The 26409-nt window shown below is 44.3% G+C and overlaps 1 protein-coding gene across 2 annotated transcripts in view; it reads left to right on the top strand.

Moving 5' to 3' along the window:
• Positions 1 to 1774: 1774 nt before the first annotated feature.
• ppfia1 (PTPRF interacting protein alpha 1) overlaps positions 1775 to 26409 on the top strand; it is a 70490-nt gene continuing 45855 nt past the window's right edge. For both annotated transcript variants that reach the window (XM_083759611.1, XM_083759612.1), the window contains exons 1-2: positions 1775 to 2875; positions 21122 to 21388. In XM_083759611.1, the coding sequence (XP_083615737.1) occupies positions 21122 to 21388 (267 nt within the window). In that variant the 5' untranslated portion in view covers positions 1775 to 2875. The remainder of the gene's footprint in view (positions 2876 to 21121; positions 21389 to 26409) is intronic.

Genomic DNA, 26409 nt, shown 5'->3' with positions numbered 1-26409 from the left:
ACAGAACAGGAATTCATCATAAAGGAAGCAAAAAGGGAAAATAAACATATAGTGAGGGGAAGAGGTGGGGGGGATTCAGATTTTACGGGGGCCAGTTTCGAATTGCAGCCGTCCGTAGGTGCCCTTTGAGAGAGGGACTAAATTCATTTCGCTCCTATGCCACCAAAATGTGGAACGCCCTACCAACGGTCATTAAGACATGCAAATCCCTTGACTCCTTCAAAACCGCTCTCAAAGGGCACCTATGGATGGCTGCCAAAAAACTGGCCCCTGTAAAATCTGAGTCTAGGTATTTGTCCCTATAGAATCCATTATAGTTTGTTCCTGTCTGAGACCAGCATCTGTGAACAGGAACAAGTTTTAGTCACAAGCTCATGATGTCATGTCGTTTACATATATTAGGAACAGTAAAATCCCTAGTATGCTTCCACCATCTGTTCTCTCCGATCCAGGTAGGATTGCATCCAGCTCTGCTGTTCTATCAAAACCAATTGCTTTTAGCTGATTAACTTTTTGTTGACCAGTGAGGAGATCCTGTACAGGAATCTTGTTCTTTGGTTGACCTTTTTTATTTCATTGGTAGCCATTTTATCATCGGAAAGATTTGCCTACCGGATGGAACCTATCACTTTCCGTGTGATACATTTTGTCACTTTAACTGAGAATTTGTCATACTTGCTGAGATTACTATTTGATCCAAAGAGAATGGATTCAGTTTTTCCAAGTGTAGTGAAAGTGTGTTATCTCATCAGCGAGCCAGGTGCAAATTCTACCGAGTTCAGAGCTGAGGGCCTTTTCAGATTTCAACCTGCATTTTTTTCCTGTCCAAATAAAATAGCTCAAACTAGTGCTGGTCTTTCGAGTTACAACCCGCAGCAGTGGTGTCCAAATAGATCTTAAACAGGATGCCGAAAATTCTTACACAACAATATCTGGGTCTGGGTCATAAGGCCATATCGCGGAGGATATCTGGGTTGTACCAAGACCAGCAGGGTCGAGTCATCTGCGAACCAGAACAAATTGCTGTCAATAGCACATCTACAAGCTCACAACATGTCGACACATTGTGAGCTTGTATATATATTTTTTCAAATAGCCTAGTAGTAGTCGCTTAATTATTTTGGGTTTGTTTTCATAGACCTCGTTGCTTGTGTCTCTCTCAATTTAAAATTCTAAATGCTTTATTGGCATGATAAAAAATGTCTTAGCATACACATAACAAAACTAAGTATAACATTGCATATGTAGCAGACTGCTTCTGATGGCTCAAAAGTCTAATATCTCTAATATCTCCCCTGGTCCATATAGGGGTATCCCTTTGTGGTTAAGACATTGGACTTCCACGTGGAATCCCGGGCGTTACACATATACAGAGAGTGAAGTAAGCAATCAATAGATTCAATACAAGTCAAGCAATACAATTTAGGCATTTAGCAGACGCTCTTAAATTGCAGAGCGACTTACAGTTAAGCAAGTAGCCTACAACACATGGTAATACATCAAATACATAAAAATAGTCATTAATAATCATATGTAAGATAAGAACCTAAGTTACCTAACAGTCTATATAGGCTAATGAAACTATGTGTATTATATATTATATGCGCAATATAGTAACAATGAAAAGAAGTGAATAACAAACAGACAGAGACAATTAATGATAACAGTGACATGCAGCAGTATTAGTCACTTTGTTTAGCCAGATGTGCTTGTTTAATTGTTCTCCTCCAACCTGGCACCAACAGACCCTGGTCAGTCAGTAGGACTCGAGCCATAGAGGACCGGTGGAGTTTCTCCTCTGCCCCCACACCACAGCCCGACGCCCGGCCTGGATGGATGTAGCAGAGAGGGGCCGCTCTCATCTCATCTGACCTCCCGGTGGTCCGCGGACCCCTCCCTCCCTTTCCTCCGACCAGAAGAACCACCACAGATACTATAGGGTTCATTTTGGGTCTGCTGCCTGCTGTGTCTCTGTGGTGACGTAACGCTGGACGCTGAGTGCTAGCTACCGTTAGCATCGTTAGCATCCCCGACACTTTTATCCCTGCAGTTCAGTTCGGTTTGTTTGTTTTTGTTTGTGTTGTTCCACCCCCATGGGGTTCTTATTCACTACGTGTTGACTCCGCCAGACTGTACACCCGTCGACAGCTCTCCTCTGGAAGGAGTTTTACTTCATAAACTATTAGTATTTTTTTTCTTTTACTTTTTTGCGCTTTGTGCTAACTTGGCACATCCATCCATCCGACCCGAAGCTAACTTTAGCTTCAGCTAGCCCCGTTGGCTAAAGTTATAGTCACAGTCAGCTAGGCTAGGCTAAGCTAATCCGTTGAGCCCTGGAGGTTCAGATAGCTTCAACGTAGCCGTTAGCATCGTCGGTTAGCATCGCCGTTAGCATTAGCATGCCGTGCTAACTAACTCTTCCACGTCAGCCGGACGGACGGACCGACCGGCGGCTCTACAATACAAACACAACAGATGCTAACCGTGGATGTTTTCAATTAATGGGACGTGGTGTCGCTGTGGAGGATGTCGTGTGTGTGTGCGCGCGTGTGCGTGCGTGCCAGTCGGTGTGCGTGTTGTTGAAAACGCACAGAAAGACTAGTTTGAGAGTTTAAATGTAAAGCTATGCAACAATCCTCTTGATGTTAGCCTAGCACTGTGTGCTAACATCTAGCTGTTTCTAATACTGTCTGAGGCCTTCGTGGATTCTATTATTATTATAATGACTCTGGATTGATGACCCGAAGCCTCTTGGATGAGAAACTCTGTACATTTGTCTGTGTTTTATAACCTGGGGGGAAACCTGGATAATATATACCTGAGCTTGGAGGATAAAAGTGGACTTGAAGAAGGGATCTGACACCATCCTGCAAAGGTGAGAGAATCCACAACAATCATCCTTTTACCCTTTCCATGACTATGTGTATAACATATTATATATATATATATATATATAACGGACACTGTATAACATCAGTGGTTCTCAAACTGTTTTCATGTCAAGGACCCCCAAATTGACACTCATTAGCCCGCGGACCCCCCCCCCCTCCCCATTTGAAAAGAGATGCCAGGTCCAGGGACCCCCATAAGAGAAGATTTCTACGGCTCCAGCAGTGATTCTCTACCATTTTCATTTATATTGTAAAATCACTGTTAATTTAACTCGAGAGTTAGTGTACAAATGGAACCAAAGGGTCCCTTTGGTTCCATTTGTACACTCTGAGTTACAGACCCATAAGTGTCCATTTGTATCATTTAGCATCATTTAGCTGGAGGACCCCCTGGAACTCCCTCAAGGAGCCCACTTTGAGAACCTGATCTATAACACATATATTATATAATATAACATACACTGTATAACATGATGATTTGTTCATTTGACTCAGAGTTAAATAATTATGTGGTGGTGTTGTAGTTTGCAACACTAGATTTATTTTTAATTTGTTGAATCTAGAGTTGCAACACCAACCATTGACAGCCCATACATCCAGACAGAAAAGCACTACAATCTGATTTGTATTAAACTGCGTTAAACTCACTAACATTGCAGCTGTATGGAAAGCTTGAATTATCCTCTTTCTATCTGCAAAGTGTTTTTGTTTCATGAAAATCCACTTTTTCTTGACAGACAGTAGCTAGTAACATGTCTACGGTGGGTTTTTATGAAACAAGCTTTCTGTATAGCTCCAATGTTGGTGAGTTTGTAGGACTTTTCTGTGTGGATGTATGGGCTGTCAATGGTTGTTGGTGTTAGATTCAACATGTTAAATAGAAATCTAGTGTTGCAAATTGCAGCTAGTGGTGTTGGTGCAAATTGAACCGAAGGGACCCGTACTACTACAGGGTTCAGGTAATGGAAGGTGTTGTTGAACACCTTCCATTACCTTGAACTAAAGAGTCGCCTGAGAAATAAATTCACCCGAATGTGTTGGAATACGACAAGAACAATAGTTGTACTAGGTATACAGTATTACAGTACAGTGGTTTTCAACCCTTTTCATATCAACGTCCATTATTTATTCTGCCTCTCCGACCCAAAACTTGTCTTTGGTTAAGATTTTGTCCCCAATTCCATGCTGTGTTGATGTGGTACCATTAGGAGAGATAATGGGCAAATGATCAGAATAACAATTCTTCTACATTCTGTAATTATGGAGAATTCTTAATTCTTAAGTAATGCAGATGTTTAATAACACTAATTTAACTCTTGAGAGTTACGGGTCCATTATCTTGGTTTCATCGTACTCTATAGAGTTAAAGATCTATAAGGGCCCATTTGGTTGCCAACTCTCATTTGGAACCCTCCCAAGGACCACTGGTTGAGAGGAACCGATAACACACACACACACACACACACACACACACACACACACACACACACACACACACACACACACGAATACCCTATTAGTAAATACCTTGATACTTAATTCAACAGATTGATAGGATACTATTACTTTAGTACATAACAACTTTAAAAGCCTCAATTAATCAGTAATAAGTCATATGATACACAACTCGTATGAAAAGTATATACAAATTGACAATTGAAGTTGTAACAGTGGTTAAATAAACAAACCAGTCTTGTGATCATGTATGACTCTCAGTCCACAATAGAGTAGGCCTACTCTAGCTTATTCTAATCTTTTCTTATTTCTCTCAACTCTTGTTTTCTCTTTTTGCTGTGTTTGTAATGTACTATGTTCAACTTTTTGTATACTGTCCTCATGTCTTGCTACAGTATGTCATTTTTGAGTGGTGCAACCACTCCAAGGAACAGCATTGTCCGTGTTCCTGTGTTAACCTATGTGTTAACCTCTGTGTGTGGCTATGAGTACCAGTAGTGGCGAAAGTGGCACTGTTGTGCCAGAAACAGAGAGAGAGGGATATTGTTGCACTGTTGCCTAGTGCTAATTACAGAGAGAGAAAGAGAGAGAGGCAGGGGGAGAGGGGAGTTGCACCACTCAGTTCACACAGGTGTGATTTTGTTTAGTTTCAATATCCGGGGACTACGGATGGAAATGAGCATCTCTGCTAAATCCGTTGTATTATGCTACATAGTAATGTTCAATAATATACTCTGTCCCGTCCAAATAAACCGATTAAGTAAAGTAAGATAATTATGTGGGTAAAAAGGCTCAGGTTTACTTTAACTCGATTCAGAGTGAATACTTATGTAGCCTGGGCAGAATTCCATCCATCCATCCCTCTTCAACCGCTTATCCGTAGTCAGGTCGCGGGTGCAACAGCTCCACCAGAGTGCTCCAGACTTCCCTCTCCAGGGCAGAATTCCATTTTGGGTTTATTATCCGGTCGGGAGGAGCGGATGGTAACTTCCGTCATGTTGTAGTCAATGATTTGTAGTTATCTGGCAGGAAACCACAAGGCGGAATCGGTACTATGAATTGAATTTAACTGCCTGATGACTATTGAAAAAAAGACTTCCACACACCTACTTACTTAACAGCAGGTGCGTAGGTGACAAAGCAGCGCCACTTCAAGAGCTTTTTATTTAATGTCAAAGTGCAACTTCTTTCAACCTTTCTCAGGCAACCTGATGACAGACTACTACAAATCAGTGACTACAACACAACGTAAATTACCATCTGCTCCAGACCGGTTCACACGACGATTTTGGAACACAGACCAGGCTTTCCTCTGAGTTGGAAAGCCTGGTGACGCCAGGTTAATACTTATATGTGACTCGAAGGGGGGAGGGGGGGGGGGGGGGGTTGTGGTGTCATCACATTGTGTGATGTCCTCATTTAATTGCTCTATTATTCATGGTTACTACTTATTAATCATTCATTCATCTGTGATCTGGAAATGACTCTCTGCCAAGTGGAGTTTTCTGGACCTATGGTATGGTCACTATTGTATCTTTAGTTTCAGAGTGGTCAGTGTTTTCTGGGCCCATGGTATGGTGACTATTGTATCTTAAGTTTCAGTGTGGGCTAAGGTTGGGCGATATGCCAATTTATTTCAATCGCCAATCGTCTGTCTAAAAATCGGCGATTGACGATGTATTCGTTTTATTAAAGTAAAGTGAGAACAGCTCACTGCAGGTCGCAAAAAAGCCAGATCTACAAGCTCTCAAGGCGCCGCGTCCTGCCTGTTTTTGCAGCTCTGTTCGCTACACGTTGAGAGCTTGTAGATCCGTCTGTTTTTGCAGCACAACTGCGCAGCCAGGGCACAACTGCGCAGCCAGGGTAACAAAATAAGAAATACGTTTAGATGAAGTGAAGTTGGAACGGACAAGCAGCTGCAAGCTAAGCTAACATCACAACCACTGGTTGTGACAGTGTTAAACATGTAGCCTGCCTGCCCTAGTAACTTCTCCTGGAGAAGTCTTGCCTCCCCGCACCGGCGTCGGAGGCTTAGGCCTAAAAAAAAAAAACTTTGGTTTCCGATTGGCTGTCATTTTTGGGCTGAGTAGGTAGGGAATTTATTTTATTTTTTTTATTTTTATTTTTTTTCGTGGGAAAGTTGGGTAGCAAGGAATTCTTTTTTTTTTTTTTTTTTTTTTCGTGGGAAGGATGGGTAGAGAGGATTTTTTTTTAACTTTTTTTTTTCCTACGGCAATGATGGATAGGCTTCTTTTTTAATAACTTCAATATTTGCCTGAAATACCATATTTTAAATAATGAATGGTTCAAGTACACATAACACTACGTCTACATGCTTACAGCTAAACATTTGAAAACTTTGAATAGAATGTCCACACACTGGTTGAATACTTAATACGCATGTTTCATGATAAATTATTTTTATGTGATGTATTCCCATGCTTTTTGTTCTTGCTTAATGTAAATCGCTCTGGATTAAGAGCGTCTGATAAATGCCTAAATTGTAAATTGTACTGTCTTACAGTAACTAGAAGGCTCTGACAGTAATGAAATGCACAGTCACGTCAAACTGCTGCCCCTCCTCCTGCCTGCAACTCAGTTCATTTGAACTGTGGAATCATGGCAGGTCTAAGACTACATTTGCAAGCCCCCTATTTTATTTAGTTGCGCCTGTGTTTTGGGGTGGCATGAATCTTTCATGCTTGTAAACATTGTGAAATCACGTGTACTTCATTTATTGGCCATCCAGTTTTAGGTAACGGTGGTGTCAGCAACAACCCACCTAACGTAAAACAACCTCTGCTTTCCAGCTCATGTTTTGACATAAAAAGTTAGAACGTGTTGCTGGCATCAACATAGCTATAGTGCTAGTTATTAAAAGACAAAAACATAGCTAACGTTAGCCCCATATATGATATGTGCCCTCTCCTCTCCCTACGCCCATTCATGTTTTGACATAAAAAGTTAGAACGTGTTGCTGGCATCAACATAGCTATAGTGCTAGTTATTAAAAGACAAAAACATAGCTAACGTTAGCCCCATATGTGCCCTCTCCTCTCCCTACGCTCATTCTGTAGCTCCGAGCACATATATGGGGCTAAGCTAACGTTAGCTAACGTTCTGACGGGGTAGAAGCATGAGCCGAATGGGTTTCCTCCTCCTCGCATCTCAGGGCTATAGATACCGAAAGTCAAACATGCCCAGCACGCACCCAGCCTGGGCGCCTAGAGGCTCCAGGGTGGGGGGGGAGAGTATGTCGGCTGAGATGATAGTCCATTTATCCGCTCGGTCGTGTCTCCCTTCTGCGGACTTAAACCGACACCGGCACGGTTTCACCTCCTTAATTATGTCTTCAAATGTTTTTGTACTCAATCGTATGATCTGTGGCGGTGCTTTGCACGGGCAGTGGACAGTCACAGACACCGTGCACAGGTCCATGCTGTATGTTGTCACTGTTGTGTTGTGCGTCTCCTCGCGATGACGCATTCCAAAACATTTGCGCACGTGATATTTTAGACGAAAGAAAACTTTATTTTGACTTCGCGCGTCCCAATGGTCTCATCAAAGATAATTTTAATTTTAATAAAGACCTTTTGGGTCTTACTCGGTCGCATTCTGAGCTTCTTTTTTTTTTTTTTTTCCACCAAATGCCAATAAAATAATATGAGTCGCGCATATTTAATAGAGTCGGTCGGCAACCGGAAACCAAAGTTTTTTTTTATTAGGCCTTAGAGGGGCGCCCACATGCAGCTGCTGATTCACAGGCTCTGAAGGCGCCACGTCCTGCCTGTTTTTGCAGCACCGTTCGCTACGCGTTGTCGCGTTGAGAGCTTGTAGATCTGTCTATTTTGCAGCGCTGGTGTTAGCGTTAGCTTAGCGTGTAGCTACTGATTCAACACACTGAACTTCATCTATACCAACACTACAAGCCTGTTTTTTTCCCCCACGACTTTACGGGTGGCGCATTGGGATTGAGTGCAGTACTTTCATCCGACGGAGCATTGGTCCGAACGACAACCTACCTCCTCCCTCACCCTAACCCTAACCTCCCCCGGGGCAGACACCTAAACCTAACCGCAACCCTCTCCCGACCCGCAGCGCACCTCGGAGCTCTGTCGGATGATAGTATGCCTCCCATTGGGATTGTGATGAGACACGAGACAGCAGTGTGCATTCTGTTGTGACTGTATATTATTAAACTGCATGGGTCTGGACTCCGGAGCGTAAACAACATGTAGGCTACAGTAGGCTACAGTAACAGTAGCCTTCCTCGGCTCGGCTCACAGTGAGCAACTGAGCATCACGGCTGCGGGGACTGGGAGTCGGGACCATACCATTATAACGGGAGGAGGGGATTTCCACCCGGCCGCTGTTACTACTTTGCTGGCCCAAATTGATTCACATGTTGCGCACACTTTACAGGTTAAAAATCGTCCCGAAAAATCGCCTAATAAAAATATTTGGCGATTGGATTCGTATATTCGCGATTGACGATGTATTCGTATCGTCACCCAACCCTAGTGTGGGCCAGTGTTTTCTGGACCCATGGTATGGTGACTATTGTTGATGTTTACATTCCAAGATAAATTATCTGGAAAGGAGCCAGCTTAGGTTGTTCGGGGCATCTGGCTAGGATATCTCTCTCTCGCGCCTCCCTAGGGAGGTCCTCGAGGCACATCCCACTGGGAGGAGACCCCGGGGCAGACCAAGGCGCAGATGGAGGAAACACATCGACTCACTGGCCTTAGAATGCCCCGGGATCCCCCAGGAGGAAGTCACTAATGTTGCTCTGGAGAGGGATGTCTGGAGCTCTCTGGTGGAGCTGTTGCCCCCGCGACCCGACTATGGATAAGCGGTTGAAGATGGATGGATGGAGAAAGAATCTGCAGAAACAGAGAGCCCACAACAATTTTGGCTTCGCTCACATATAAAAGACAGGGTGCAGTCTCTCGCTGTCCTTGGAGGAGAGAGGGGGGCAGAGCAGTTCGCAATTCATTTCCAATTTCACATGTTTTTGACGAGACAAGCTTGCTGTCTTCTGCCCTCCTCCCCCCCCATGGAGCAAGCAGGGGGCAAGCTTGTCTCGTCAAACCACGTGACTCCCATTGGAAATGCATTGCGAGCCGTGCAACACACAGAAGACACAGGAGACACCAAGAAGACAGCTTTCTTGTGACTGAAGCCTTAGATGAAAGGTCTTCTAGGATGCAAGACTCTATGGTACAAATTAGAGGTGAATGGTCTTCTAGGATGCAAGACTATATGGCACAAATTAGAGGTGCTCCGATCGGTGAGCAGCATATTGTCACTTCAAATGACTCGTTCGGGGATATGCAATTTACCCGATCTGGAGAAACCGATCTTTTATACAATTTTAAGTGGTATAAAAGTCATATATATATATATATATATGTAGAAAGGGAGTCTACCAACGCGCCTCAAGCCTGAAACGGCTGATCCGGTGCTTCACAGGTGCAGGGACATCAAAGTTGCATAAGGAGAAGAGACTGGAGCAGCACGGACATTTAGAGCCTTTTATTTAGGTGCTGAGTATACAAAAAGAGACTAACGTTTCGACCTTGCGGCCTTCATCAGAGACTCTGATGAAGGCCGCAAGGTCGAAACGTTAGTCTCTTTTTGTATACTCAGCACCTAAATAAAAGGCTCTAAATGTCCGTGCTGCTCCAGTCTCTTCTCCTTATGCATATATATATATATATATTGGGGATGCACCGAAAGGGAAATTCTTGGCCGAAAACGAATACCGAATATAGGAAACAGTTGGCCGAAAACCGAATATGATTAATATTATATATCTTTTTTCCTACCATTGCTGTCATAGCCGTACCTTAAAGCTACCTGATTTATGGCAAAAGAAATGGTTATGGCAAAACTTAACTTAAATAATAATCACTATTATGGGTCCATAACACATTTATTCAGCTCTTTTGAATGCATTAATTGCATACACTATTCGGTGATATATATTTTCTGCTTATTCGGGCCGAAACCGAATAGTTAACATGCATTTTTAGCTATTTTCTGCTGAATATTTTCTGCGGCCGAATATTCGGTGCATCACTAATATATATATATATATATATATATATAATAATGTGACGGGCCTAAATATTCTCCCTTCCTCTCCACACACACACGCACACACACACACACACACACACACACACACACACACACACACACACACACACACACACACACACACACACACACACACACAGGGAAAAGGGTTTTTACGTGGGTTTTGACATATTTTTGAAATATAAACAATGTCCACTTATGCACAAAGGTCGGTATCGGGCCGATCGTGAGAAAAACAAGTGGTGATCTGTCCGTAAAAACCTGATGGGAGCAGCTCCAGTACAAACACCAGTAGGAATGAAGAAACTTAGCCAGCACACTAGAAATGTCCTCAGTCTTCACATGGTGTAAATAAAGCATGTGAAAAGGACATTTCTAGTGTGCTGGCTATTCCTTCATTCCTATCTTTACGCCCTGACATACAGTAAGGGATGTTGACTGTCAATAAGTTGACCTGCCATCTGTTAGCCCCCCCCCCCCTCTCTGATAAACATTGTTCTTAGATGGCCTGACCTGGTTTATGTTTTGATCCAGCTAAACATGGGTTAACCCATTAAGACCCTGAGGCCTTCTGAAATCACCGGTTTTCATCGGTTTTCCTGCCAACGAGGACCCTCCCCCCCCCCCAGTGCCAGCCTGGGGCAGGGCTGACATGCATTGGGAGACCCACATCGGGTCGCAAAATGCGCGTGCACGCGACTCGTGCATGCACATTTTCACGTGGAAAAGTGGCTTTTACTTTCCCTCTCCACACGCATGAACAAACTGACACAGGCAATTAACCAGGATATGGCGCAGATATTGTGATACAGCATATTTATTAGGCCTAGTAACAGAAATCTGTTTTGATTAAAACAGCACCCCTAAGCATGAGTTCAAGTCCGTTGCTCTCCCCTTGTCCCCCAGGGGACTAGGTTGGTGGAGGGTGTGTAGAGCCCTGGATCACATTAGACGATTGACACAGGGGTGAAAAATGGGTTACAACATCGTGGGATAAAAAAATATATATAAAAAAAAAACGGCACCCCTTCTTCCCTCAGCCATGCCTAGGTGATAAGGTGACAACCGGAAACTACAACATGACGTCATGCCGTGGTGACAAGAGACTCACCTCTCGCCCCAAACACATCTCTCTGTTTTTACTAAAATAAAACTACAACATGATGTCACTGAGCCTCGGTGATAAGAGACTCACCTCTCACCCCCAACACATCTCTCTGTTTTTACTAAAACTACAACATGACGTCACTGAGCCATGGTGATAAGAGACTCACCGTTCGGGTGCAGTACTTAGTTCAGACTAGTCATTGCATTGGTCCGACAAACGACAACCTACCTCGACCCCTAACCTACCGCAAGCAGCGCATGTCCGACATGCGTCCCGCAGAGCAATGCTCTGTCGGAATTACGTTGGGATCCCCACCCCTCCCCACACACACACCTCTGTTTTTACTAACCACCGTTTGGGTGGTCACCTCATCACCTGAAACTGGACTATGAACAGGCCTTAACATGCAGTGAGAGAAATAAACAAACCTAGTCTCTGGAAACGAGCCCAAAAGAAGCGACTAGACTACAGGCCACACAATAGCAAATCTACAAACTCACTGATCTTGTAGATCTATTGTTTTGTGAAAACATTATAACAATACAAATCCTGTACAGGGATCCTTGACACAAAACATGTCCATGCAAGGGGGTTGGGGGAGGGACAGATGTGAGGGACATGTTAATTTAGGGGTCAATGAACACATGGAAAATGTTGAAAACCTCGCCCTCAGGACGTCTCACTGGTAGGTAAGAACATGAATTGGCCTGTTATAGCGCCACCATGAGGCTGATTTGAATTATTTTAAGTGGCATTTCTTCCTCAGCTTAGTGGGAATGTGTCCATGATTTGTGGCATTTCGTTCAAAACGGACCAATCCTGAAAACTTTGGAAGACCATCTTAGCCAATGGGGAATGGAATATGGGGAAGCGGACAGGTCTGTGTTGATCACATGACTGTAGAGATAGTGTAGTAGTCGAGGCTCCAGCGTGCACACTATTAGGTCTATTAGTATATGCTACTTACTCGTAACGTGCAAGTTAAAATATAGCGAGGTTGCACCGGTGCTACTTATTGCTTTCACTCCCCGCCTCAACCGTGAGGCACGGGGAATTAGTGCGATAATAAAATATTACTTTCTTCTTGCTCATTCCACCAAGTCTCGCCTCTCTCTCTCTCTCTCTCTCTCTGCCTGCCTGAGTGTCTGTCTGCACATGTGAGTTGCGTACAACACGGCAGCAGTGCGCTCACTGATCAACCCCGAAAAAAACAAAAACAAGGCTAGATTTCAGCAACAATCAGCTGTGCATTAGTTTCCCTGGAGCGCACAGTGCATTTTACAACAGGAGGATGATGCTCGGCAGGCTTTGCTCGCTCTGAATCCACGGAGACAGCAGACACAGAACATGTCCCCAAACACTGAGGTTAAACATTTTCAGCACATGGAAATATGCAGGCTGAGTTCAGAAACTTTTCCCTTCACAATAAAAGCACATCAGCTTTCACATGTTGGGGCTTCATTCCATATAAAGACAGAAGCAGTTGAAGTGTATTTGCCATTTGCCAAGTGGTTTGATTATTTTGCGTTACTTTGGTCGTCGTTCGCGTGCACACACACACACACACACACACACACACACACACACACACATGTCACAGCGCTGCTATTCTGCTGTTATTTCATAACAAACATGAAGGGAGATGATAGCTGATGAGATTCAGAGCGGGGTAATACTAAAGTAACGGGCCCTTCACTGTTATAAATGCAGGTTTCATGTTGGGTCAAATTGATAAACTGCGTTGAACAATTGAGCTTGTCGTGTGCAAACATAGACTTCTACCTCCTCTTACCTGTACAGTCCTCCTGCTGCGTGTCTTCTTGTGTTATTGTTCCAAATAAATTATTCCATCTGAAAAGTCCTTAATTCAGCAACGGCTTACAACAACACACTGCAACACTGAAGTTGTGATCATTTTAAAAGAAAAAGCAAAGAAAAACATTCACTCGTCTCAACCCATGCACAGCTGGTTATGGAGCGTTGTCAACGCGTTGTCTCTCACTCACAAATGTCTTCTACATCCTGACAGTTTCGGAAAAATCTATGTCTCTGTGTCAGTCGTTCTTCGATTTTTCAAAAATAGCAGACCTACAAGCTCGTAGCACGCCACTCGGTGGTGTGCTATGAGCTTGTAGATCTGCTATTTTTCAATAGCTAAAGCATAACATAATGCTAACACCAAAAGGGGTTCCCGCCCAAAATGGGTTTTAAAGGACCACTTCACCACTTTTCAACCTATCTTCATATAATAGGTCCTCACTAATAATCATGATACAATGGCACGATCGTTTTCTACTCAGTCTGTGTCTCATAGGAGGAGGGTTGTGGGCAGTTCAGAAACCGTCCTCCAGTGACATCATCCTTAGGCAGATGTTTTTTAAACAAGATTTATTTTACAAAAAACTTTAGATTTCATTATCGTGAGAACGATGGCTTCCATTTTCGCATTGTGACTTTTCAGGACTAGAAAGCCTGCAGTTTCTATTAGCTTGTATTCCCCATCGATGATGTCACTGGAGGACGGTTTCTGAACTTTGATTGATTGATTGAAATATTTATTAACAGTTTGTAGAATTTACAGTACATTTTAAGCACAAACTCAATACAAAGACTGTTAACTGTGAGTGGACGACCCAATTAAGCATTACACTTGTTTACAACAGGGTCCACATTGTTCAATTCATCAAAAAACTGCCCACAGACCTCCCTATGAGACACAGACAAAGTAGAAAGAAATTGAAGATGAATATGGGTTGAAAAGTGGTGAAGTGGTCCTTTAAGCTTCCCACCGTGTTTAACAAACTACACTACAACTACAACAAAAAGTGTAACATTCAGAGCTTCAAATGAACTGAAACAACTGTAGCATGAGGTATTTGTTTTTTCCTTAGACAATTTCATGCAGACATAGGGCTGTACTTCTGTGTCTGAATGGGAAAATCTTATTTCTGTTATTCAATATATTACTTTAGCATAAAATATAGGCTTTTCTAAACCAAGCCCTCATTCAAAAGTTATGTAGGCTTATTGTACTTTCTGTAAATTAACAAACAGTTTAACCCAGTGATCCTCAGCCATTTTAATTTCAAGGACCCCCAAATTAAATGTATCTGAATTAGCCTAGGGTGACAGGGTCCTAGGCCATTCCATTATGATTTTCATCTCTGCACTGGGACCCCAATACATGTTACACACATGTTTACAATATTCTATAACCGTATCTACCTATATTTTGTTATTTAAAGCTGTGATTATTTATTTAAGGAGCACTGTTCGTCTTGAAAGAAATAATAAAAATGTAATCATTCAGAACCTTTAAGCTAAAATAATGATGACCGGCGACTTCAAATCAATGTTTTAATTGATGGCCTTCATGCCCTGGCACTCGGCCTTGTGCCCTCAAAAAGTTGACCACACTAAAGGCCAAGTGGCCTTGCCCCTAAAAGGATGAAATTCCAGGCCTGGTTACAGCCGATCGCAGTACTTGCGCGCGCAAGTAATAAGCAGACATGGCAACACTGCTAATGTGGTTAATGTGTCTTATTCCGCCACCACAGACTGTTACTATAATGTGACTCATAAAAGCATAATTTAATGTTTATGTTTGTATTCATTGGCCGGAGGGGAGGGAGAGGAGAGGAGAGGAGGGGAGGGTGGGGGAGACCAGGTCTTTGATATGGTTACTAGGCCAGTGTTGGTCGCTGAACTGGACACAATGGCTTCTGAAAGAAAATGCCCTCTGGCATTGTAATGATGCAATGAATAATAAGGGGTGTGTGTGTGTGTGTGTGTGTGTGTGTGTGTGTGTGTGTGTGTGTGTGTGTGTGTGTGTGTGTGTGTGTGTGTGTGTGTGTGTGTGTGTGTGTGTGTGTGTGTGTGTGTGTGTGTGTGTGTCCATTCTGTTGTAAATGTCTTCTTCTTAGGTATGTTAAATCCAGCCTCAGTCACATGATGACGTCTGTCTACAGTCAGGCCCTGTAAGCCCCTTAGGGGGGTAGTATAGGAAGTGCTTGTAATTCCACTGTCGGTGTCTGTCCATCAGTGCATCATTTACAGTTGTTACAGGGCAAGTAGCCAAGTACAGGCCATTATAAAATGGTAAAAAAAAACGTTCAATTTAACAGTTACATTTAAAGTGAGTGGTGCAACTCTGTGTGGGGGTGGGGGGGGGGGGGGGGGGGGGGCGGAAGTTCCAGACCCACAGGAATGCGCCCGATTCCAGCGAGCCGCCCCGCATCCGAAACGGTTGAGACATGACAGAGTTACCGTGTGGGGGTCCCTCTACTGTACCCTCTACTGTACTGTCACTGTACTGTACTGGCACACCCGAAATCACCATATATACAGTTAATATGTGAGTGTGTGTTTGTGTGTGTGTGTTAGCTTGTGCACAGGTGGTGAAAAACAACCATGCTGTTTGCGTGCTCAGACGCACCCAGCCACCCACCCAGCCACCCACCCAGCCACACACACACATAGCTCCGTAAGGAGTCACCACTCAAAAAGACTTTCTGGGGATGTGTGATAAAACATGTCATACCTCGATGGGTTCACACTTGTGAACAAGTGTGAACCTCGAATGGGTTCACACTTGTTCTTATATATTTGTGTAGCAACCGTGAAAACAGCACATTATACTAGGTAAACAGTGCTCTTGTTTTACATTCCACAGAACAGAAGACAGAGCGCTAGTCTGGAGTCATGTTCAGGTGTTTAGATACTATATATGTCAAACTCAAGGCCTGGGGGCCAAATCAAGCCCGTGAATGAATTATCTTTGGCCCGTGGGATGATATTTAATTAGTATTAGAACTGGCCCTCTGGTATATTGCACGGACCACCATAATACTACAAGTCCCACAATGCACTGCGAGTGCATTGTAGCGCAAGCATGCGTCTTCTCTTCACTATTGATCAGCAGTGAAAGTATATCACTTGTGGTCAACTTTCAGCTACCCCTCTCCCCAAAAATGGTGTGTTGAAAGTAACACAGTCCGGCCCTCGACTTGTACCAATTTCTTTATTTTGGCCCACTGTGTATTTGAGTTTGACATATCTCGTATTGTTTATAGAGCAGACATCCCCTCTGAAACGACCCTTTGTGTTTTATTTACCTGCCAGGGGCAGGTGGGCAACCTTTAGTGTTTTATTTACCTGCCAGGGGCAGGTGGGCAACCCTTAGGCCCTCATTTATCAATCGAGTGTAAAATCTGCCACAGATTCGAGTGCAGGTTTCGTAGTACACCCACGTCGCCACGGCATTTATAAAGTGATCGCAAACAGCTGATCCTTCCTTAATTTCGTTCTCACGTTAATAAATGTCACGGCTGAATTTGATCTGGCACGCCCTAAGAAATCAAGCCTCGCCCTCGTTTTTGCGACCTGAACCACTGCTATACGATCTGGAAACCATGGTTACCGTGCCTTTCTGCCCGCCTCACCCCCCTCTCTCACACACACACACACACACACACACACACACACACACACACACACACACACAGACGCACACAAGCTGCACGCACACGCAACTTGCAAGCCCAACTAACTGGTGTGTTGTTAAATAAATAAACAACGAACACCTGCATGAATTAAATAAAGTTGTAGGCCTACCCTGTCTGTTCCCTCTCACCTCGCTTGCCTTGCTGTCATGTCCACGCACGCACGCACCTACATGACACATTAAATAAAGCTGTCTGTTTCTCCTCTCGCTTCGTTTCCCTTGCTGCCCGCCTCACCCCCGCACACATATCGCAATTTTTCACTGTGTGTTGTTAGTTGTATATTAAATCATTAAAGTATTTTTAATTTAATATACAACAAGATATATTAGTGAACGAAAACCTGAACCTGTGAACCATAATTAAATAACAAATAGGCACACACACGCTGCTGTTTTGCAGGTGCTCCTCCTGTCCAGTGTGTCTGTCTGTCTGTCTGTCTGTCTGTCTCTCTCTATCACAGTGGTCCGTCCGTGACCAACTGACCATGCACGTTCCGACGTTCGACAGTCTATTTAGATTGCCTCGCAGACGTTAGTCACTGCAGTGGCCACCGGCCGGGCTGTCAACTGTCATATGAATGTGCAGCAAAAACCGTATATAGCCTCATGTGGCTGGTGGTTGCTTGGCTGGGTAATATACCTATATCTCCGATGCAGTTCCCACTTGCGCTGGGAGCCTGGCACGGTACATTTGGCATTGAGCGACGCGTCGGGTTTATTATATATCACATACCGTAAGAAAGACATCGGCCTTCATGCTGTAGATTAGGCTACAGTAGGCTATACCACGTTGGGACTCTCCGCAGCTGAGCTGCAGCACTGCTGCACTATACTCTCCAACGTCCCGTCATGGAAATATTTCAGCACAGACAGCCCAAATCCTCGCATGTATGCGCTCATGCAAAACACTGTTTAAATGGCTTAATCATCTCTTGCAACATTGTTTTTAATTGCGCGATTTTATCTCCTACTAATTTCATATGACACATGTAGGCCTATTCCTTAACATTTTTATTTATTTATTTTTTACATGTAGCCCATATACATTATACATACCTTTTATATAAACATTTTAGGAGTGAATACATATATGTTTTGATGCCTGTGACAGCCTCTCAGCAGTTCAGACAAGGCTGCTCCGCTTGTGTAAAACAGAAAAACAGCGTACGCCAGCTCGCGACCAGACGTGACTATTTGTCCTACTCAAGTTCAATTTCAAGCTTTGCCGGAAATGTTAAATGCCGAAAATGTCGGTAATTTCGGCGTGCGCCCATATTTTGGCGTACGCACGGTTGATAAATGAGGGCCTTAGTGTTTTATTTACCTGCCAGGGGCAGGCCAAATCAAATCAAATCAATTGTATTTGTATAGCACATTTAAAAACGACTCATCGTACCAAAGTGCTTCACAGGTCAAAGAAAAACAATACGATACAGTGCAATACAATACATCAGTGAAACAATAAAATTTAAATTAAACAAAAAAACAATGCATAGTTATGGTACAGTAGACAAGAGAGACAAGAGAGCAGTTAAAAGGCAGTACGGAAAACGTATCCTATGTATAAAGTGCAAGAGTATTAGGGGGACTGGAAGGCTTGAGAGTAGAGGAACGTTTTGAGCCTAGTGTTTTATTTACCTGACGGGCAGGTAGGCAACCTTTAGTGTTTTAATTACCTGCCAGGGGCAGGTGGGCAACCCTTAGTGTTTTATTTAGCTGCCAGGGGCAGGTGGGCAACCCTTAGTGTTTTATTTAGCTGCCAGGGGCAGGTGGGCAACCCTTAGTGTTTTATTTAGCTGCCAGGGGCAGGTGGGCAACCCTTAGTGTTTTATTTACCTGCCAGAGCCAGGTGGTCAACCCTTTAGTGTTTTATTTACCTGCCAGGGGCAGGTGGTCAACCCTTAGTGTTTTATTTACCTGCCAGGGGCAGGTGGGCAACCCTTAGTGTTTTATTTACCTGCCAGGGGCAGGTGGGCAACCCTTAGTGTTTTAATTACCTGCCAGGGGCAGGTGGGCAACCCTTAGTGTTTTATTTACCTGCCAGGGGCAGGTGGGCAACCCTAAGTGTTTTATTTACCTGCCAGGGGAACCCCTTTTGGTGTTAGCGCTATGTTATGCTTTAGCTATTGAAAAATAGCAGATCTACAAGCTCATAGCGCGCTACAAGCTTGTAGGTCTGCTATTTTTGAAAATAGCAGAGTGTGTGTATGTATGTGTGTGTGTGACTGTGTGTGCGTCCAATAAAGTTTTTACGTTTTCTCATGCCCCCCATGTAAAGCACATTTGAGTATTCATATACCAGCCGTTCTCAACCTGTGGTTCCCCACATGATTACGGTTCCATTTGTACAATCTCAGAGCACGGGTGCATTTTGAATAGAGTTGATACCATATTTGTCAGACCGGGTACGAGTACTTAGTAGTAGGTTACTTATCAAGACCATGCAACGGAGCCAGTATGGACATTTCCTCTATATCGACGTTGCTGTTGTTGTCGTCAGCCATTGTCCGACGTCACGTTTTCCGACTACTAACACTTCCGTGTTTCCTAGTCGCCTACTCACGTCGGCTCGTTTCTGCAGTAACGCATGGCATGCCGTCAATGACGGTAAAGCACACCCTCTCGTGTAATATTGCTTAATTTAGCAGCCTTCTTTCTTTGTTGGTGTAATTGCCTGGTTTTCTTTACTACTCATTAACAGCTGGTCCCCTGTGTGTTGCTGTTGTCTCCTAAGATAAGAAGATCAGGTAACCATGCTATAAATCCCACAGGGGTTCATTTGGTCGACATAACAACAGCAGCTAGTTCCTAGCCTGGATAATAAGCCAGACTCAAATCACACTGTCGTGTGGTATTTGAGTCTGGAGATGCTGTGTATGGATCTTGTTTCCCGGGGGGGCGGGTTCAAACATTTTCTCTTTGACGCAATTGTTCAAAGCTACTGTCAGTCAAAGGTCTCAAGCATTGAACGTGACTGTACCAAAGCCCGCCCATATTGCATACCTTGTCCCGATTGGCCACACCAGTTCTCTGGTGTAGGAAATGGGCGTACAATTGGCAGGCAATGTTTTTTTGCCAACGGCTGATTCGGTCTGGATTATTAGCCGGGCTAGTCAATTCCATCCTGGGTACTACAGGGGGGAAAACACCTAAAACTACGGTACTACCAGTGTTTATTTCATTTTGGTGAGGCATAGAAGTACCCTAGGCAGGAAGCAAACCATAGTCCTAGAGACCATTTTAGTCTAGTTTTTATTTGTTGACACAATTGTCAGTATATTTAGTCTTAGTGATCAATCATAGGATACAACAGTATGTCCTCCCAGTGGGGGCTCCTCACTGGCAGGTGAGCCAGTAGAATACAACAGTATGTCCTCCCGGTGGGGGCTCCTCACTGGCAGGTGAGCCAGTAGAATACAACAATACATCCTCCCGGGGGGTCTCCTCACTGGCAGGTGAGCCAGTAGAATACAACAGTATGTCCTCCCTGTGGGGGCTCCTCACTGACAGGTGAGCCAGTAGAATACAACAGTATGTCCTCCCAGTGGGGGCTCCTCACTGGCAGGTGAGCCAGTAGAATACAACAATACATCCTCCCGGTGGGGGCTCCTCACTGGCTGGTGAGTCGGTAGAATACAGTTCAGTAAGCAGGAACTGGGGGTGGCAATGAAGGACCGGTGCTTCAGTAGACAGGAACTGGGGATGGCAATGAATGACCGGGAAGTCTGGCGTGGCATTGTGAAATCCATCTCAAACCGCGGTCGTGTATAGAGGGTATGCACATGCATAAAGTTAATGGCAAATCGAGTGGCAAAGTGAGAGTCAAAGTGAGTTTATCATTGTTTAACGTTTAATACAATCAGATAAGACTTTTCTGTTTGGATGTATGGGCTGTCGAGGCCAGAAAGTATTTCTTTGCCACTCTGTAAGCGTTCCTGCATAACTTCTGGGTATGATGATGACGTCATGCGCATACCCTCTATGATTCCCTCTCTCTCTGTGTCTCCAGATGATGTGCGAGGTGATTATTCTAATTCTTCCTCTCTCTCTCTGTCTCTCCAGATGATGTGCGAGGTGATGCCCACCATCAGCGAGGCCGAGGGGCCCGGCGGGGGGGGAGGGGGCGGCCGCGGGTCCGGCTCTCCCCTGCAGTCGGACTCCGAGGGTCACTTTGAGTCCCTGATGGTGTCCATGCTGGAGGAGAGGGACCGGCTGCTGGACACGCTGCGGGAGAGCCAGGAGAACCTGGGCCTGACGCAGGGCAAGCTGCACGAGGTCAGCCACGAGAGGGACTCGCTGCAGAGGCAGCTCAACACCGCCCTGCCCCAGGTACCAACCTCTTAATACCTTTTATTACCTTTAACACCTTTTAAGAGCCTTTAATAGACCCTGGGCCTGACCCCAGGGCAAGCTGCCACAAGGTCAGCCATGAGAGAGACTCCCTGCTGGGGGAGCTGAACACTGCTCTGCCCACATGGTGGTTACATGAACCTAAGCTCAACACCTTTTATTACCTTTAGAACCTGCAGAGGGAACACAAACCTTCTGCTACGCTGACACACCTTCTGTTATTAACACCTTTAACAAACCTTCCCAGCTTTCAGGTGCCACGCTCAGGTAGGCACCACGGTGCCACGCTCGGGTGTGAGACCGTGTGAGTGAAGCCTTAGCTAGGCCTGACTCACACCTTCACAACAGATTGATGTATAGCTGATGCATGAGACTTGTTTACTTGATGCAAGCTCGCAATGCATTTCCAATGGGAGTCACATGGTTTGACACAACATTTTTGTTGTATGACGGGGAGGGGGGGGCAGTCGAAACGCAGCCGAAAGCTGCATTGGGAGCTTGCATCAGTAAACGAGTCTCGTACATCTAGCGTGCATCCATGTTGTATGCTAGATCGAAAGGTGTGAGTCAGGCCTTAGGCTGACACACTTTGTGTTTGTGTATTGTAGAGTTGTTGTTCCAATACGATGCCACCGGTGTGGTAAAAGCTTCATGTAGAGTTGTTGTTGTTCCAATACGATGCCACCGGTGTGGGTAAAGCTTCATGTAGAGTTGTTGTTGTTCAATACAATGCCACCGGTGTGGGAAAGCTTCATGTAGAGTTGTTGTTGTTCAATACAATGCCACCGGTGTGGGTAAAGCTTCATGTAGAGTTGTTGTTGTTCAATACGATGCCACCGGTGTGGGTAAAGCTTCATGTAGAGTTGTTGTTCAATACGATGCCACCGGTGTGGGTAAAGCTTCATGTAGAGTTATTGTTGTTCCAATACAATGCCACCGGTGTGGGAAAAGGTTCATGTAGAGTTGTTGTTGTTCAATACAATGCCACCGGTGTGGGTAAAGCTTCATGTAGAGTTGTTGTTGTTCAATACGATGCCACCGGTGTGGGTAAAAGCTTCATGTAGAGTTGTTGTTGTTCCAATACGATGCCACCGGTGTGGGTAAAGCTTCATGTAGAGTTTTTGTTGTTCCAATACGATGCCACCGGTGTGGCTAAAAGCTTCATGTAGAGTTGTTGTTGTTCAATACAATGCCACCGGTGTGGGTAAAGCTTCATGTAGAGTTGTTGTTGTTCCAATACGTTATGTTGTATGACGGGGAGGGGGGGGGGGCAGTCGAAACGCAGCCGAAAGCTGCATTGGGAGCTTGCATCAGTAAACGAGTCTCGTACATCTAGCGTGCATCCATGTTGTATGCTAGATCGAAAGGTGTGAGTCAGGCCTTAGGCTGACACACTTTGTTTGTGTATTGTAGAGTTGTTGTTCCAATACGATGCCACCGGTGTGGGTAAAGCTTCATGTAGAGTTGTTGTTGTTCCAATATGATGCCACCGGTGTGGGAAAGCTTCATGTAGAGTTGTTGTTCCAATACAATGCCACCGGTGTGGGTAAAGCTTCATGTAGAGTTGTTGTTGTTCCAATACGATGCCACCGGTGTGGGTAAAGCTTCATGTAGAGTTGTTGTTGTTCCAATACGATGCCACCGGTGTGGGTAAAGCTTCATGTAGAGTTGTTGTTGTTCCAATATGATGCCACCGGTGTGGGAAAGCTTCATGTAGAGTTGTTGTTCCAATACAATGCCACCGGTGTGGGTAAAGCTTCATGTAGAGTTATTGTTGTTCCAATATGATGCCACCGGTGTGGGAAAGCTTCATGTAGAGTTATTGTTGTTCCAATATGATGCCACCGGTGTGGGTAAAGCTTCATGTAGAGTTATTGTTGTTCCAATACGATGCCACCGGTGTGGGGGAAGCTTCATGTAGAGTTGTTGTTCCAATACGATGCCACCGGTGTGGGAAAAGCTTCATGTAGAGTTGTTGTTACTTCCAATATGATGCCACCGCTATGGAAAAAGCTTCATGTAGAGTGGTGTTTTTTATTTTTAGGCACAGCGAGCAGGCCAGCAGTGGAAGGCCTGAGTGGGTGTTTTGGGACATATTTAGGCAGGCAGGCAGTAGGGTTGGGTGACGATACGAATACATCGTCAATCGCGAATATACGAATCCAATCGCCGAATATTTTTATTAGGCGATTTCTCTGGACGATTTAGCCCAGATAACCTGTAAAGTGTGAGCAACATGTGAATCAATTTGGCCCAGCAAAGTAGTAACAGCGGCTGGGTGGAAATCCCCCGTTATAATGGTATGCTCCCACAGTCCCCGCACTCAGCAGCATCGGGCACCGGGGCACGGCACTTACGGCAGCCTGCCTGGGAGCCGAGGGAGGCTGTAGCCTACATGTTGTTTAAGCTCCGGAGTCCAGACCCATGCAGTTTAATAATAAACAGTCACAACAGAATGCACACTGCTGTCTCGTGTCTCATCACAATCCCAATGCCTCACCCGTGAGTGGCGGGGGGGGAAATAAAAAAAACGGTCTACTAGTGTTAGTGTATAGGCACGGGGATCATTCATTAGCTTAGGGCTTAGCTTAGCGTGTAGCCAATACTGGTGCAACCCACTGATTGAACTTCATCTCCGCCTGTAATCCAAGTTATTTTTATTGACAACGTGAACTAACCCCGACACCAGGGCTGCAAAAATAGACAGATCTACAAGCTCTCAACGCGTAGCGAACGACACTGCAAAAACAGGCAGGACGCGATGCCTTGAGAGCCTGTGTGGATCAGCCTGGCCGCAGCAGCTTGTGGGCTCCGCTCCGAGCCTCCGACGACCGGTGCGGGGAGGGAAGGGAGCAAGTTACCCTGGCTGCGCAGCTGCGCTGCAGTCTGCAGAAACAGACTGATCTACAAGCTCTCAACGCCTAGCGAACGGAGCTGCGAAAACAGGCAGGACGCGGTGCCTTGAGAGCTTGTAGATCTGGCTTTTTTGCGACCTGCAGTGAGCTGTTCTCACTTTACTTTTATGACACGAATACATCGTCAATCGGCGAATATTGGTCAGACGATTGGCGGTTGAAAAAAATTGGCATATCGCCCAACCTTAGCAGGCAGTCATGTAGGTAGGAAGGTGCGAGACCATTGAGAGATTTATAAACGAGTACAAATTTAAAGACAACCGGAAGCCAATGTAGTGAAGCTAAAACAGGAGTAATGTGTTCTGTCATCTTAGTTTTAGTTAAAACTCCGTTTGCCCCATTTTGGACAAGTCGTAATCTGTCAGTTGTTTTCTTTGGCAGTCCAGAAAAAAGTGCATTGCACTGATTGCGGTAATCAAGCCGAGAAAAAACAAAGGCGTGGATCAGCGTTTTTGCATCGTCCAATGACAAATAGGCTCTGATTTGTGCAATATTTCTAAGGTGAAAAAAGGTAATCTTGAATTGAATTAGTTCCAAGTTCTTTACTGTACTTTCTACAGTCAGTTGGTAATTATTTCCTGGGCCTGGCGTCGTCATGAAAGAGGGCGGGACTGCGACGCTCTATAGTCCCAAATAATATATATATTATTTAGAGTTAGAGTTCAGTGCAGTGCAGGGTTATTTATGAGCGACACCGGTGGCTGACTTACTTTGGACATTTTGTCTTAATCAAATCTCGTTCTCTCGGGCATGGCTACCTGGGAAAAGGTAGATTAATCTCGTTCTCTCGGGCATGGCGTTGAAACGGATCTTTAGAACAAATTAGTTTGTTGTTTTGTAGGCATGTAACGATACACTCAACTCACGATACGATACGTATCACGATATCAGGTTCACGATACGATATTTCACGATATTTTCAAATGACCATTTTTTTTTTTTTTATGATTTATCTTCCCCCCAAAGCTTTTTTCACAATTTTTATTTAACTACATTGCAAAGATAATTGCCTTCCTTGATGTATAATGAGCATCAATAACGACCATCACCTGGGCACAGTCACAGACACATTATACAGCTCCCCTCTCCAGGCCTCTACTGTCTCATTTCTCTCCAAAATCATGTGAATATGATGGAATATGATTACAGCTGACATTTCTTATCACACACTAGCCCCCCCGATTTTTATTTTTAATAAATCGATACATATCGTCGGGATATAATATTGATATATCGCGATATACGATATATCGTTACATGCCTATTGTTTTGATATGCACACCCATGCAAGTGTACTGTACTCTCTCACCCCAAGCAAACGTACGCTCTCACCCAATATTCACACAGCATTCCCAGGACACAAAATCACCCGTCTCTGGTCATTTGGTAAAAGAAAATATTGCAGGAAAATAATGTTTCTCCCTGCTAGGCTATCAGGACAGCAGAGGGCATTATGATTGGGGTTAACTGGTCTCAGGAATGCCACGAGGGATTTTAATGACATTTTGGCACTACACGTCCACTTGGTTTAGACCCACAGTATGAACCGATTAGACCTGAAGTACCAGGTCAAAGGTCAATGTCACCTCGGCCTCACAAACTACATTCCATGAATTCCTTCCAAGTACAAACTGTATGAGTCGGTCTGGACTCACTGGACAGTACACACTACATCAGACCAGTGGTTTCCAACCTGTGGCCCTTGAGGAGGTTCCAGGTGGTCTCAAATGTAGAATACATAATGGAACTTGACACGGTTTGTTCCCATGGGAACCGGTTCAGTTATTTTTGGTTCTTAGTCCATGAGCCAGAGCTCCAAAATTGAAACGTTAATTATGAATTGAGTGTGCAAAACTATACCTATAGATTGTTATTAAACTTTAAAACTATTAAATTAAACTTTAAACCATTACACTTCCCCAGTTGATTAGTTACATGAAGACAATGATTTATTGTATTACAAATGTTTAATTTTTAAATATGCAAATGAGGCATTATGTAGGAAAATATGCAAAATAATCGAAAATATGAAAAAGCTACTACTGTGAAAGGGTTATCATGTATTAATTCTGGCAGATGGACTAA

Source organism: Protomyctophum parallelum (genome assembly GCF_964188405.1).
Source record: "Protomyctophum parallelum genome assembly, chromosome: 2".
NCBI classification, from domain to species: domain Eukaryota; kingdom Metazoa; phylum Chordata; class Actinopteri; order Myctophiformes; family Myctophidae; genus Protomyctophum; species Protomyctophum parallelum.
This window is presented reverse-complemented; position numbering and strand designations above follow the sequence as displayed.